This window comes from Oncorhynchus kisutch, linkage group LG6, assembly GCF_002021735.2.
Source record: "Oncorhynchus kisutch isolate 150728-3 linkage group LG6, Okis_V2, whole genome shotgun sequence".
Lineage (NCBI taxonomy): Eukaryota > Metazoa > Chordata > Actinopteri > Salmoniformes > Salmonidae > Oncorhynchus > Oncorhynchus kisutch.
In genome coordinates, this window is record NC_034179.2 from 16,128,672 (window position 1) to 16,142,609 (window position 13,938).

A 13,938-nucleotide genomic window follows, 5' to 3' on the forward strand; every position below is an offset into this window, starting at 1 on the left:
TAGGGCATGCCTAAACCTGGATGGAAGCCCGGTGCTGCTGGGACTGGATAAGGCATGTTTTGTTCCGCAGATAAGTAGGGTACACCTGGAAAAGGATATGGTGTAAAACCTGGTGCAAGATGTGGAGCTGCGGATGCTGGTCCAGGGTATGGAGCCACAGGTGCTGATCTGGGTTATGGAGCCACAGGTATTGGTCCTTGGTAAGGAACCACAGGAGCTGGAGCAGGGTGCACAACCACGGGAGCTAAAGCTGGGTGTGGAACCACGGGAGCTGGGTGCGGAACCACAGGAGTTGGAGCTGGGTACGGAACCACAGAAGCTAGATCTGGGTACGGAACCACAGAAGCTGGAACTGGGTGCGGAACCACGGGAGCTGGAGCAGGGTGCGGAACCACGGGAGCTGCTGATGAGTGCCTCAGGTAGTAGGCAGGGAGAAGATGATGTGAGTCTTCATAGGCTGGCGTGGTTGTGTCAGTGATCTAGTCGCAAAACTGTCACATGATTCATCAGACGGTGCTGGTGAGAGGCACCTCTGCTCTGGCTGAGTCATCTGGGTTCTGCCTGCATCAACACCTTCATCTTTTACTTTAAGACAGCATGTGACAAGCTTGGCTAGCTCTAGATCATTAGCTACCTTCTGTAGATGCCGCTGCCTGTTCAGTTGTGTAGACTAAGTGAGGCGCAGAGTACTACAGAGCCATGGCTACATGGTAACTTATTCAAGCAGTAGAATCAGAATTCTTTTTAAACATGGAAAAGCAGGGACTGAAGAGACACACACACAGACACACATGATAAGACATGCACTCTACACATACACGTACACATGGATGATGTATTGTAAATATGTGATAGGAGTAGTGGCTTGAGGGAACACACTAAATGTATTGGGTAAAGTGTTATGAAATATAATGTCATGTAATATTTGAAATTGTATATAACTGTCTTAATGTTGCTGGACCCTAGGAAGAGTAGCTACTGCCAAGGCTCCTTAATGAATACAAATACTTCCATACGTCTTTCAAAGTTCTTACATCTTTTGTCTTGCCCATTCAACCCTCTGAATGGCACACATACGCAATCCATGTCTCAAGGCTCAATTGTCTCTTTAACCGGTCTCCTCCCCTTGAGCTACACTGAAGTGGATTTAACAGGTGACATCATTAAGGGATCATAGCTTTCACCTGGATTCACCTGGTCGGTCTATGTCATCGAGGGGAGGGGTGCGTCACTTGAGTGGGTTGAGTCACTGATGTGATCTTCCTGTCTGTGTTGCCCCCCCCCTTGGGTTGTGCCATGGCGGAGATCTTTGTGGGCTATACTCGGCCTTGTCTCAGGATGGTAAGTTGGTGGTTGAAGATATCCCTCTAGTGGTGTGGGGGCTGTGCTTTGGCAAAGTGGGTGGGGTTATATCCTTCCTGTTTGGCCCTGTCCGGGGGTGTCCTCGGATGGCGCCACAGTGTCTCCTGACCCCTCCTGTCCCAGTCTCCAGTATTTATGCTGCAGTAGTTTATGTGTCGGGGGGCTAGGGTCAGTTTGTTATATCTGGAGTACTTCTCCTGTCCTATTCGGTGTCCTGTGTGAATTTAAGTGTGCTCTCTCTAATTCTCTCTTTCTTTCTCTCTCTCGGAGGACCTGAGCCCTAGGACCATGCCTCAGGACTACTTGACATGATGACTTCTTGCTGTCCCCAGTCCACCTGGCCGTGCTGCTGCTCCAGTTTCAACTGTTCTGCCTTATTATTATTGGACCATGCTAGTCATTTATGAACATTTGAACATCTTGGCCATGTTCTGTTATAATCTCCACCCGGCACAGCCAGAAGAGGACTGGCCACCCCACATAGCCTGGTTCCTCTCTAGGTTTCTTCCTAGGTTTTGGCCTTTCTAGGGAGTTTTTCCTAGCCACCGTGCTTCTACACCTGCATTGCTTGCTGTTTGGGGTTTTAGGCTGGGTTTCTGTACAGCACTTTGAGATGTCAGCTGATGTACGAAGGGCTATATAAATACATTTGATTTGATTTGATTGAAAGAGCAGGGGCCCTTAATGTTTTGTACACTCAGTGTAGGTGGATCAAATACTGAAATGCTAAGATGATTGGACAATGAACAACTAAAATGTTAATGTTGCTTTCAGACCCTATTGTTATTAGGTCCTGTGTAGAGGAGCAAACACAAGCCAATGATAGGCTATATGTCCATTCTAAGGTCATGACTGTTACATTGACTTCAGTACTCTTGATGGCTGGCAGGTAGAGTAAGTGCATCTGTTTACGTCAGACTGTAATCAGTGTCAGCAAAATGTTGAAGTTGCATGGATGAGGTACTCCATTGTTATCAAATAATTTATTTTGGTAAGATTAATCAATTTGAATCATTTTCAATCAACACCACTTTCGACTGCCTCATACTGCAAAGGATAATTGTGATAATGAATGCTTCACTGATTGTATTAAGAGAGAGAAACTCCTCAGGAATGGGACTGTGATTTCCCTGTTTCTGTACACACCATTACCAATCAAGTAGTCCTATTAACCTCCACATATCTACCGTGTGTCCGTCCTCTTAGTAACCACATATCTACCGTGTGTGTCCGTCCTCTCAGTAACCACATATCTACCGTGTGTGTCCGTCCTCTTAGTAACCACATATCTACCGTGTGTGTCTGTCCTCTTAGTAACCACATATCTACCGTGTGTCCGTCCTCTCAGTAACCACATATCTACCGTGTGTCCGTCCTCTCAGTAACCACATATCTACCGTGTGTGTCCGTCCTCTCTAACCACATATCTACCGTGTGTGTCCGTCCTCTCAGTAACCACATATCTACCGTGTGTCCATCCTCTCAGTAACCACATATCTACTATGTGTGTCCGTCCTCTCAGTAACCACATATCTACTGTGTCCATCCTCTCAGTAACCACATATCTACTGTGTGTCCATCCTCTCAGTAACCACATATCTACCGTGTGTCCATCCTCTCAGTAACCACATATCTACTGTGTGTGTCCGTCCTCTCAGTAACCACATATCTACTGTGTGTCCGTCCTCTCAGTAACCACATATCTACTGTGTGTGTCCGTCCTCTTAGTAACCACATATCTACTGTGTGTGTCCGTCCTCTCAGTAACCACATATCTACCGTGTGTCTGTCCTCTTAGTAACCACATATCTACCTTGTGTGTCCGTCCTCTCAGTAACCACATATCTACCGTGTGTGTCCGTCCTCTCAGTAACCACATATCTACCGTGTGTGTCTGTCCTCTCAGTAACCACATATCTACCGTGTGTGTCCGTCCTCTCAGTAACCACATATCTACCGTGTGTGTCTGTCCTCTCAGTAACCACATATCTACCGTGTGTGTCCGTCCTCTCAGTAACCACATATCTACCGTGTGTGTCTGTCCTCTCAGTAACCACATATCTACCGTGTGTGTCTGTCCTCTCAGTAACCACATATCTACCGTGTGTGTCTGTCCTCTTAGTAACCACATATCTACCGTGTGTGTCTGTCCTCTTAGTAACCACATATCTACCGTGTGTGTCTGTCCTCTCAGTAACCACATATCTACCGTGTGTGTCTGTCCTCTTAGTAACCACATATCTACCGTGTCTGTCCTCTTAGTAACCACATATCTACCGTGTGTGTCTGTCCTCTTAGTAACCACATATCTACCGTGTGTGTCTGTCCTCTTAGTAACCACATATCTACCGTGTGTGTCTGTCCTCTTAGTGACCACATATCTACCGTGTGTGTCCGTCCTCTCAGTAACCACATATCTACCGTGTGTGTCTTAGTAACCACATACAGTGGGGAGAACAAGTATTTGATACACTGCCGATTTTGCAGGTTTTCCTACTTACAAAGCATGTAGAGGTCTGTAATTTTTATCATAGGAACACTTCAACTGTGAGAGACGGAATCTAAAACAAAAATCCAGAAAATCACATTGTATGATTTTTAAGTAATTAATTGGCATTTTATTGCATGACATAAGTATTTGATCACATACCAACCAGTAAAAATTCCGACTCTCACAGACCTGTTAGTTTTTCTTTAGGAATCCCTCCTGTTCTCCACTCATTACCTGTATTAACTGCACCTGTTTGAACTCGTTACCTGTATAAAAGACACCTGTCCACACACTCAATCAAACAGACGCCAACCTCTCCACAAAGGCCAAGACCAGAGAGCTGTGTAAGGACATCAGGGTATAATTGTGGACCTGCACAAGACTGGGATGGGCTACAGGACAATAGGCAAGCAGCTTGGTGAGAGGGCAACAACTGTTGGCGCAATTATTCGAAAATGGAAGAAGTTCAAGATGACGGTCATCAATCACCCTCGGTCTGGGGCTCCATGCAAGATCTCACCTCGTGGGGCATCAATGATCACGAGGAAGGTGAGGGATCAGCCCAGAACTATACGGGAGGACCTGAAGAGAACTGGGACCACAGTCTCAAAGAAAACCATTAGTAACACACTACATCATCATTTGATGTCCAATTAGCAGTGTGGTGTTTGTTGCTGCCCACTCAGTTTTAGGTAGTAGGCCTAGTCTCTGCCAATTGCGCATAGGCAGAAGTGTCTGGTGAATGAGATTGCGGTACAAATATTTTCAGGCCTACCTGTTTTTTGCAGTGGTGCAACATACTTAAGTAAAAAATACTTTAAAGTATACTTAAGTTGTTTTTTGGGGGTTGTACTTTACTATTCATATTTTTGCCAACTTTTACTTCATTACATTCCTAAAGAAAATAATATACTTTTTACTTCATACAATATCTCTGATCCCCAAAAGTACTCCTCACATTTTTACAGGAAAATGATCCAATTCATATAATTATCAAGAGAACATCCCTGGTCATCACTACTGCCTCTGATCAGGCGGACTCAACACAAATACTTTGTAAATTATGTCTGAGTGTTGGAGTGTGCCCCTGCTATCCGTCAATAAAAAAAGACATTTGAAATTATTTATACTTTTACTTTTGATACTTAAGTACATTTGAGCAATTCCATGTACTTTTGATACATAAGTATATTTAAATCCAAATACTTTTTAGACTTTTACTCAAGTAGTATTTTACTGGGTGACTTTCACTTTTACTAGTCATTTTCTATTAAGGTATCTTTACTTTTATTCAGGTATGACAATTGAGTACTTTTTCCACACAAAAAAAATGTTACAAAACATTTGTCTAGGGCCCAAGACTAACATTAAGGTGTGTGTCACGTGAGTGCGGTGTTATTGATCACATGACTACCATTTCTTCCTTAATGCATGTCGTCCTTGTGCTTGACTTTTTTTCGGACAATTTCTTTGTAATTTCTGTATCCATGGGAGAACTGTTACAAAGTAGCCTATCTGAAAAGTAAAGAAAGGTGAGGGGAAAACGACTGTTACTTTGTAACATGCCAGCAGTTCCGCTGCCGGATAAGACGGTCACGTGGGCAGGAATCACATGCTGGGATATTTACTCGGGGCGGGACCTGCGCTTTCTAAAGTCCAATTTCAGGCAATCACAGACCTTCCTGTGTGGCACATGGTCCCCATTCAACCAATCAGAGCCCCCTCCTACTGTACAAAAAAAAACGTTTTGTATAAAGTGGTGTGTCTACACTATTTATTTATTGATCGACACGCAACAGCAGGGACCTTCACACTTCTACTGCAAATTGACAATACATTAAGTAAGTATTTTTCTAGGGCTTGCGTTGTTTGTACAATATTAGGCCTGTCTATTTACGCCTGCTACGTTAGGTAAGTCTACTTGGGTTATGGCCTTTACCCCGGGCATTTGCTCTGGTTTCTTATGTTTTTGATACCTGCTGTTACCTAACATTCCTTCGACTAGTTTCGTGGATATCAACATTACAGTACTTGATATAATTTGAAAAGGTATAGCAGTAAAACGGTCTAGCAGTAAAACGGTCTTTTTTACAAAACCTTATCTTTTTTTCCCTCTGTGAGTCGAGTGCTTTTGTGTAGCGCTAGAGGGCTTTGTTTTGTTCTCACAAAGGGAACATAGTGTTCAAATGTATGTCGCGAATGTTATCGTTTTATAGGTTGCTATATATTATAGCGAACCGTTACATTTTTGGTAATGGTGATGTGGGAGATTCGATTTATTTTTCTATTTCCCTTGGGCTTTGTCCATGTTCAGAGAATGATTCAGCGGCTTTGGATCCGCCCGCATCTTGTGATCAGGATTCAAGCCAAACTAGGAAAAACAGGAATGATGCAACCAACCAAGTCCCACTTTGCGCAGACTCCCTTTCAGTGTTAGCATACACAGCATTCTAACCAGAACGTCGGTTCAGACGGCTGCAGTCTGCCATTTGCATAGACTTCAATTAAGGAAATTAGCTAGTTGGTTGATTATGAGTTATGAATTCTGATTCAGGCATTATGCTCCACTGTCTTCCTCACAGAGCAGAATCTATAGCCCTTGATATTCCTGTTCTGTTGGTTCTAGATAAATGTAACACACACTTAACATGTCAGTCAATCAAACTGCCTGTGGCAATAATCTGAAGGCAATAACAATCTATATATAAATGTAGTTTCTTCACACTGAAATACAAGGCTGACTGATGGCTCATCTCGCTCCCTTCACAGCTGTTTGGCCATGACAGCACTGTACTTGGCAGTGTTGGTGCTCTGTGTGAGTGCTGTGTGTGCGGCTCCTAGGTTTGACTCTCAGTTGGAGGACCATTGGCACCTGTGGAAAAACTGGCACAGCAAGCACTACCATGAGGTGGGTGTTATTGAAGTACAAGTAGGGCACCATAGCGCCTCAAGGTCTTAGTGAGTCTCAAATTAATTATTTGTTGCCTTGACAAGTGTACATTCTATGTAGGCCTGTATTATTGCAAAATGTAGTGACTTATTTTTCCTTTAATTTTGTTTGTAGTTCTGGGACTGTATGATTTGTATGTCCATTCTCTGACCAAGTACACTAATTTCTCAGAGCGAGGAGGGCTGGAGGAGGATGGTTTGGGAGAAAAACCTGAAGAAGATTGAGATTCACAACCTCGAACACACCATGGGAAAACACTCCTACCGTCTGGGCATGAACCACTTTGGTGACATGGTAAGAACAAGCTCCTTGCTGAGACATTTTACTGTGGGGCAGGAGATGCATGTCAGCAGCCTTGTCCCATAGTGTTTGCTGTAACTGAATCCTTTTGTGGTCTGTGACACATTACAGAATGAGGAAATATTTCACAGGCACTATGAAAACATAGCCACAGGTGTCAGCGTTGAGTATATTCCTGCTTTCATTGCCAGACTCACAGGTTGGGTTTCTTCCACTAGCACGTACTGACGAAACAGGAACAGAATAGTGATCCTGAGAAGGGAACTGAAACTTAGCTATCTTTATGCATAAGTTTAAAAAATAAATAAAAGTCCTTAGACATTGGAAACCCCTCAATGTTTTATTCAGATAGGAACTTTAAAAAGCACACCTGGCCAGGAATGACATACATTTCAACATGCCCTTACTGATTCCTTCCTCCCTAGACCAATGAAGAGTTCAGGCAGACGATGAACGGCTACAAGCAGGCGACTGAGAGGAAGTTAAAGGGCTCTCTGTTCATGGAACCCAACTACCTGCAGGCACCTAAAGCTGTTGACTGGAGGGAGAAGGGCTACGTCACTCCCGTCAAGGACCAGGTGAGACCTCAGTCACTCATGAGCCATGACTCATTCTTAACCATACACAGCTGTGTCACTGAATTAAACATGACTGAGGTTTGCAGTTAACCCATTCCAAGTTGCCACAAGTTGTGTACACAGGATATTTATAGTTGCAGTAAATGCATTGCTTACACCCCTACTTTGCAATTGCTCAATTATTGTCACTTTCTTTGTTATACACATGCTAGCTATTCACAATCTCTGCCTCCCTCAGGGATCATGTGGGTCTTGCTGGGCGTTCAGCACCACCGGGGCCATGGAGGGCCAGCAGTTCAGGAAGACTGGCAAGCTGGTGTCTCTGAGTGAACAGAACCTGGTGGACTGCTCCAGACCGGAGGGCAACGAGGGCTGTAACGGTGGGCTCATGGACCAGGCCTTCCAGTACATCCAGGACAACGGCGGCCTGGACACAGAGGAGTCTTACCCCTACGTCGGCACTGTAAGACCCTTTTCTGTTATTTTAGCCTGGTCTCATCTGTTCAAGCTGTATAACCAACTCCTATGGTTGTAGTCATGTTTGGCATGACAATAGGATTTGGCAAGACTGGGCCATAAATGTTTGGAAATCTGGATTTGTTGCGTGAGGTGCTGACAGAATTCCGTAAAATGAATGAAGGTTACTGGTCTTTATTGCATTGAGATTTAGGCCATTTCAACCAGAATTGCTTGATTCATTGGATAATTATTCATAAGTTATTTTAACATTTTTTATATATATATTCTTTTTTTTTTTACTATTCATCCTCTTATTCGCCCAGGATGAGGACCCTTGCCACTACAAGCCAGAGTTCAGTGCTGCCAACGAGACTGGCTTTGTGGACATCCCCAGTGGCAAGGAGCATGCTATGATGAAGGCTGTGGCTGCAGTCGGTCCTGTCTCTGTTGCCATCGATGCCGGCCACGAGTCCTTTCAGTTCTATGAGTCTGGTTAGTAGCAAAAAGGCAATGCAACATATGTTACATCAACTTCAACTTTATTTGGATTTATTTGAGCTTCACTGGCCCACTGTCCTGTTCACACTGTAGATAATAATGGTTCTTTTTCAAAGCTATTAAGTAAAGTGTTGTCACTTTGCCTGCTAGCAGCTTTAGCATATATCAAATGGTTGTACAGCTATATGCTGAGCTAAACTTTTTTTTTTTTTTTTTGCCCAACTAATGTAACTATATGCCCTCCCTCTAGGGATCTACTATGAGAAGGAGTGCAGCAGTGAGGAGTTGGACCATGGTGTTCTAGTGGTGGGATATGGTTTTGAAGGAGAGGATGTGGATGGCAAGAAATACTGGATTGTCAAGAACAGGTACAGAGGTTCTTCCTGGGATGTTTTTGTTTGACTGTTTCCACCACCGGAATGGTTCACTTATTCGTCAGGGAATATACCTCTACAATATGATTGCCTTCATTTGAATATGGTGTTGGTCTGGTACTATGGTTTAAGTCATGAATTTCTCTAAAGTGGCATAAATCACATTTTGTATAATTCTCCAACTAACTCCAACAGAGAAGCTAACAGATTGTTTGTATTTTCCTCAGCTGGAGTGAAAAATGGGGAGACAAAGGCTATATCTACATGGCCAAAGACAGGAAGAACCACTGTGGTATCGCCACGGCATCCAGCTACCCACTGGTCTAGTGTTTTAGAGTCTGGATGTGTTCTAGACTTTTTTTTATTTTTATGTTTGAAAATGTTCATAAAGGGCAATGATGACAACAGTGCTGCCTTATTAAGTCTGTGAAAGGCACTAGTGAATCCTGCTGCATGGGTTTAAAGACCGTTTTAGGGAATCTATGAAATTCTACCTAGTTTGTTTTTATACTTGATTTGATATATAGTTGAGTCAAGTAAATGTTACAGGTGTGTCCTCTGTGTACATTCCTAGTTTACTGCTTTTACACCTGTTCTGTAAAAATGTTGTACATATGAGCAAAATAAACCTCTTTCTAAAATGGATTTGTTTACATGGCAAACTACAAAATTGTTAAGTCATCCTATCCAAACTGAAACTTTGCCAAGTGTTTTTGTGCCCTTTGGTCAATGCTGTCATTTTGCGTTAGTCATTTAACTTGGCTTACTGCACACAGCTGTTCCGTATTGCCAGTATTAGAAGCCGTATTGCCCCCAGCCTTTGGGTACACCCACAAAGTTTATTCCAGATCAGGGAAAAACCCTGACGCACACAAACTGCTGCTGTATTGTAGGTATCTCAGAGCAGATAAGATGGGGAGCAAGGTCCTCATGGCTCATATAAGACTAGTTTTAGCCTGGTGGGTTCCAAAACAACTGGTCAAGTCTGGCCACAGATCCAGTAACTTTTATAGAAAAAGAACACGGGGGCTTGACTGGTAGTTGTGACATTTGTGTGTACTGTATTAGGTATGTGTAGCTGCTCCCAATGAAAGGGAATGCAGTTATTTCCCAGCTAAAATGGTCTTAACAAAAACACAATTTGTACTAACCCTATTTGTCGTCTATCAGTGAGGCTGTACTCTTGGATTGGTGTGAGGTGCAATATTGTTTAGATTTGGCCATAAGCAAACAAAATGCAGGAAAACTAATCCGTTTTACCTAATTTCTACGAGCATATCACCTGTGCAACTAGGTGAGGAAAAAAAATAGCTTTGTCTCACAGAAGCAAATCGGACCATAACTTTTCTGATTCCTGCTTACTAACAAACTCAAACAGGAAGTACCAGTGAAGCGGATGCTAAACTACAGGACTGTTCCAGGATTCATCCGATAGGATTGAGGTCACCAGCATCAATAAGCACATCGACAACGTCGTCCTCACAGTGACCGTACGTACATATTCCAACCAGAAGCCATGAATTACAGGCAACAGCCACACTGGCTGACTCTTTCAGGGAATGGGACACTAATAAGAAATCCTGCTACGCCCTCCAACAAACCATCAAATAGGCAAAGCATCAATACAGGACTAAGATCAAATCCTACTACACCAGCTCTGACGCTTGACAGATGTGGCAGGGCTTGCAAACTATCAGAGTACAAAGGGAAACGCAGCCGCGAGCTGTCCAGTAACACAAGCCTACCAGAGAAGTTAAATGCCTTCCATGCTCGCTTTGAGGCAAGCACCACTGAACCATGCATGAGAGCAACAACTGTTCAGACGACTGTGTGATCACACTCCGTAGCCGATGTAAGATCTTTAAATAGGTCAACATTCATAAGACAAATTACCAGAACGCGTACACAGAGCATGTGCTGACCGGCTGGCAAGTGCCTTCCTTGACATTTTCAACCTCTCCCTGACCCAGTCTGTAATATCTACAGGTTTCAAGCAGACCACCATAGTCCCTGTGCCCAAGAACGCCAAGCTAACCCCAGACACCATGGACCCACTCCAACTCGCTTACCACCCCAACAGATCCACAGTTTACGCAATCTCTTTTGCACTCTACACTGCCCTTTCCCACCTAGACAAGAGGAACACCTATTTGAGAATGTTGTTTATGGCCTACAGCTCAGTGTCCAACCACTAGGCGAAAAGGACCATATCGGGATATCTTTACATGAAACATTTTTGATATTCTAAAGCCGGGGTCTCCAACAGGTCGATTGCAGCCCATCTAAGTAGCTCGCCAAAAAATTCTGAAAGTATATGCAATTTTCACGTTCCATTGCAAACTGTCATAAACCTCACAAGAATCAGAGAATGCAAGCTCCCAGCTACTATCTAATCAACACAACGTGAACATTATCCCATCCTTGGCTACTTTTGGCTTAGAAACTCAAACGATATCTGCCAATTAATTTACAGCAAAATTGCCCGTCTGTCTGTGTGGTGCGCCCGTTTGACTTTCACTCCGTGTGTAGCCAGTTGATGTGATAACCGTCTTGTGGGTTGACAGAAATACTTTCCCCAACACCTTTCATAATTAAATTTTAACTGCAAAGTAGGCTTACCTGGGAGATTAGCCTATATCATGAGTCATTATTTATTTTGTATGTGTTATTTATTTGTAAACTTTGCCATGAAATGAGCAGCTGCAGTATAGAACCATCACTAGACCAGCAGTTAGAAGGCACATTCCTCACTCGTTAGATGCACAATTAAAGGGCCAGATGCGCAATTAAAGGGCAATTACACTCAAAAATCTAAATGTGTTAGTTTTCTTCCAGTCCTAAAACAAATGGTATTCTGATGTGATTTAAGCATTGACATGGCCTTAGAACATCCAATTTCCTTGTTTCTCTGAGCAATTCTTCATTTGAGGCTCCCGAGTGGTGCAGCGGTCTAAGGCACTGCATCTCAGTGCTAGAGGTGTCACTACAGAAACCCTGGTTTGAATCCAGGCTGTATCCCAACCGGCAGTGATTGGGAGTCCCATAGGGCGGTTCACAATTTCCCCAGCGTCGTCTGGGTTTGGCCGGTGTAGGCAGTCATTGTAAATAAGAATTTGTTCTTAACTGGACTTGCCTAGTTAAATAAAGGTTAAATAAAATAAGTTGTTTATTAACCATTGTTTTACCAGGCATTGACAGAAAACATAATGCACTGTTTTCTCTTGTACACTGAACACCCGGGGATGAGTTGCAGGGGAGAGAAGAATGTGCCCATTTGAAAGCTATAATTCTTTTCCGTAGCTCTCCACATTTTATTCTTTTAAAGTAGCTCTCATTGCTAGAAAAAGTCAATAAAACATTTTGCGAGTTACTCATTTTTTTCTGCAATTATTCAGAATACAGACCATTTCCAATGCATGTTTTTCAGTTTTGTGGATCCAGATGTGTCTTTTAGACATATATGATATTGGGAGTACTCCGAATATGGCCAGATATGGACTCATTCAATCGCCTGAGATATGCGACATCCTATTTTCTTTCTTCATGTTGACAAATACTGACTATAGCACATCTTTATTTTCTCATCATATTTAAGATATGAAGCTATATTGATTCCAGATATGCTCCTCTTGGCTGAAGTCCATATCCGGATCTTGATATGCTTTTCATACACTGAAAATAAGGACGATTTCTGATACATTTCTAAGTTTTCCGCACATGCTCAAAAATTTGACAAATATGAAATCCATCTTTTTCTACCATGCAAAATCTTTGCATGAAATAAAATTCTCTGGTCTGATGAAACCAAGATTGAACTCTTCGGCCTGAATGCCAAGTGTCACGTCTGGAGGAAACCTGGCACCATTCCTACGGTGATGCATGGTGGTGGCACCATAATGCTGTGGGGATGTTTTTCAGCGGCTGGGACTGGGAGACTAGTCAGGATCGAGGAAAAGGTGAACGGAGCAAAGTACAGAGAGATCCTTGATGAAAACCTGCTCCAAAGTGCTCAGGACCTCAGACTTGGGCGAAGGTTCACCTTCCAACAGGACAACGACCCTAAGCACACAGCCAAGACAAAGCCAAGAGTGTCTTCAGGACAAGTCTCTAAATGTCCTTGAGTGGCCCAGTCAGAGCCCGGACTTTAACCCGATTGAACATATCTGGAGAGACCTGAAAATAGCTGTGCAGCAACGCCCCCCCATCCAACCTGACAGAGCTGGAGAAGATCTGCAGAGAAGAATGGGAGACACTCTCCAAACACAGGTGTGCCAAGCTTGTAGCGTCATACCCAAGAAGACTTGAGGTTGTAATCACTGCCAAAGGTGCTCAACAAAGTACTGAGTAAAGGGTCTGAATACTTATGTAAATGTTATGTTTCAGTTATTTGTTAATAAATGTGCAAACATTTCAAACAACGTTTTTTCTTTGTCATTATGGGGTGTTGTGTGTAGATTGATGAGAAAACACTGTATTTTCTCAGCACATACAATGCATATGCTCTTAACTGAGGTCCATATCAGGATCTTGATATGCTAAATAAGGTCAATTTTTGATGCTTATTTGAGTTTTGAGGACATGCTCAATAATTTGAGAAATATTAAATTTAGGAATCACATATTTTCTGCTGTGGAGTTCCAACTGTCATTTCTGAATTTGGGCACCATAAATGAGTGTGTAAATGGTGTGTGGTGGAACTGACAAATGGAGAAACAATAAATTGAGAAGCTGTTCAGCAAATACCTCAAAAAAGTTGACTCTAAAGCAAGTAGCTAATTTGAGATGTTTTATTTATCTTATTAACTATAATGTTTGCTAATTTGACCTGCAGCAAGTAGGGCTTGCTAGCTAGATAGCTTATACCCCAACATCAAGCCTAACTTGTAGACTTCGCTAGCTAACAAATAACAAAATTCCCTTCAGGTT

At 42.9% G+C, this 13,938-nt stretch overlaps 1 protein-coding gene across 1 annotated transcript; it reads left to right on the forward strand.

The window, feature by feature from the left end:
• The first annotated feature begins 5,544 nt into the window (after positions 1–5,544).
• LOC109892396 (cathepsin L1) lies at positions 5,545–9,657 on the forward strand. The gene is made up of 8 exons (XM_020484897.2): positions 5,545–5,694; positions 6,623–6,761; positions 6,975–7,097; positions 7,529–7,681; positions 7,920–8,144; positions 8,464–8,632; positions 8,889–9,006; positions 9,240–9,657. The coding sequence occupies exons 2-8, from the start codon at positions 6,633–6,635 to the stop codon at positions 9,337–9,339; spliced, it is 1,017 nt and encodes a 338-aa protein (XP_020340486.1). The 5' UTR covers positions 5,545–5,694; positions 6,623–6,632; the 3' UTR covers positions 9,340–9,657.
• The last annotated feature ends 4,281 nt before the right edge of the window (positions 9,658–13,938 follow it).

Excerpts from the sequence above, each read along its gene's own strand:
- LOC109892396 (XM_020484897.2), top strand. The coding sequence starts at position 6,633 with ATGACAGCACTGTACTTGGCAGTGTTGGTGCTCTGTGTGAGTGCTGTG. Across the intron at positions 8,145-8,463 it reads CTTACCCCTACGTCGGCACT|GATGAGGACCCTTGCCACTA; the intron begins GTAAGACCCTTT and ends TTATTCGCCCAG. Across the intron at positions 9,007-9,239 it reads TACTGGATTGTCAAGAACAG|CTGGAGTGAAAAATGGGGAG; the intron begins GTACAGAGGTTC and ends TATTTTCCTCAG.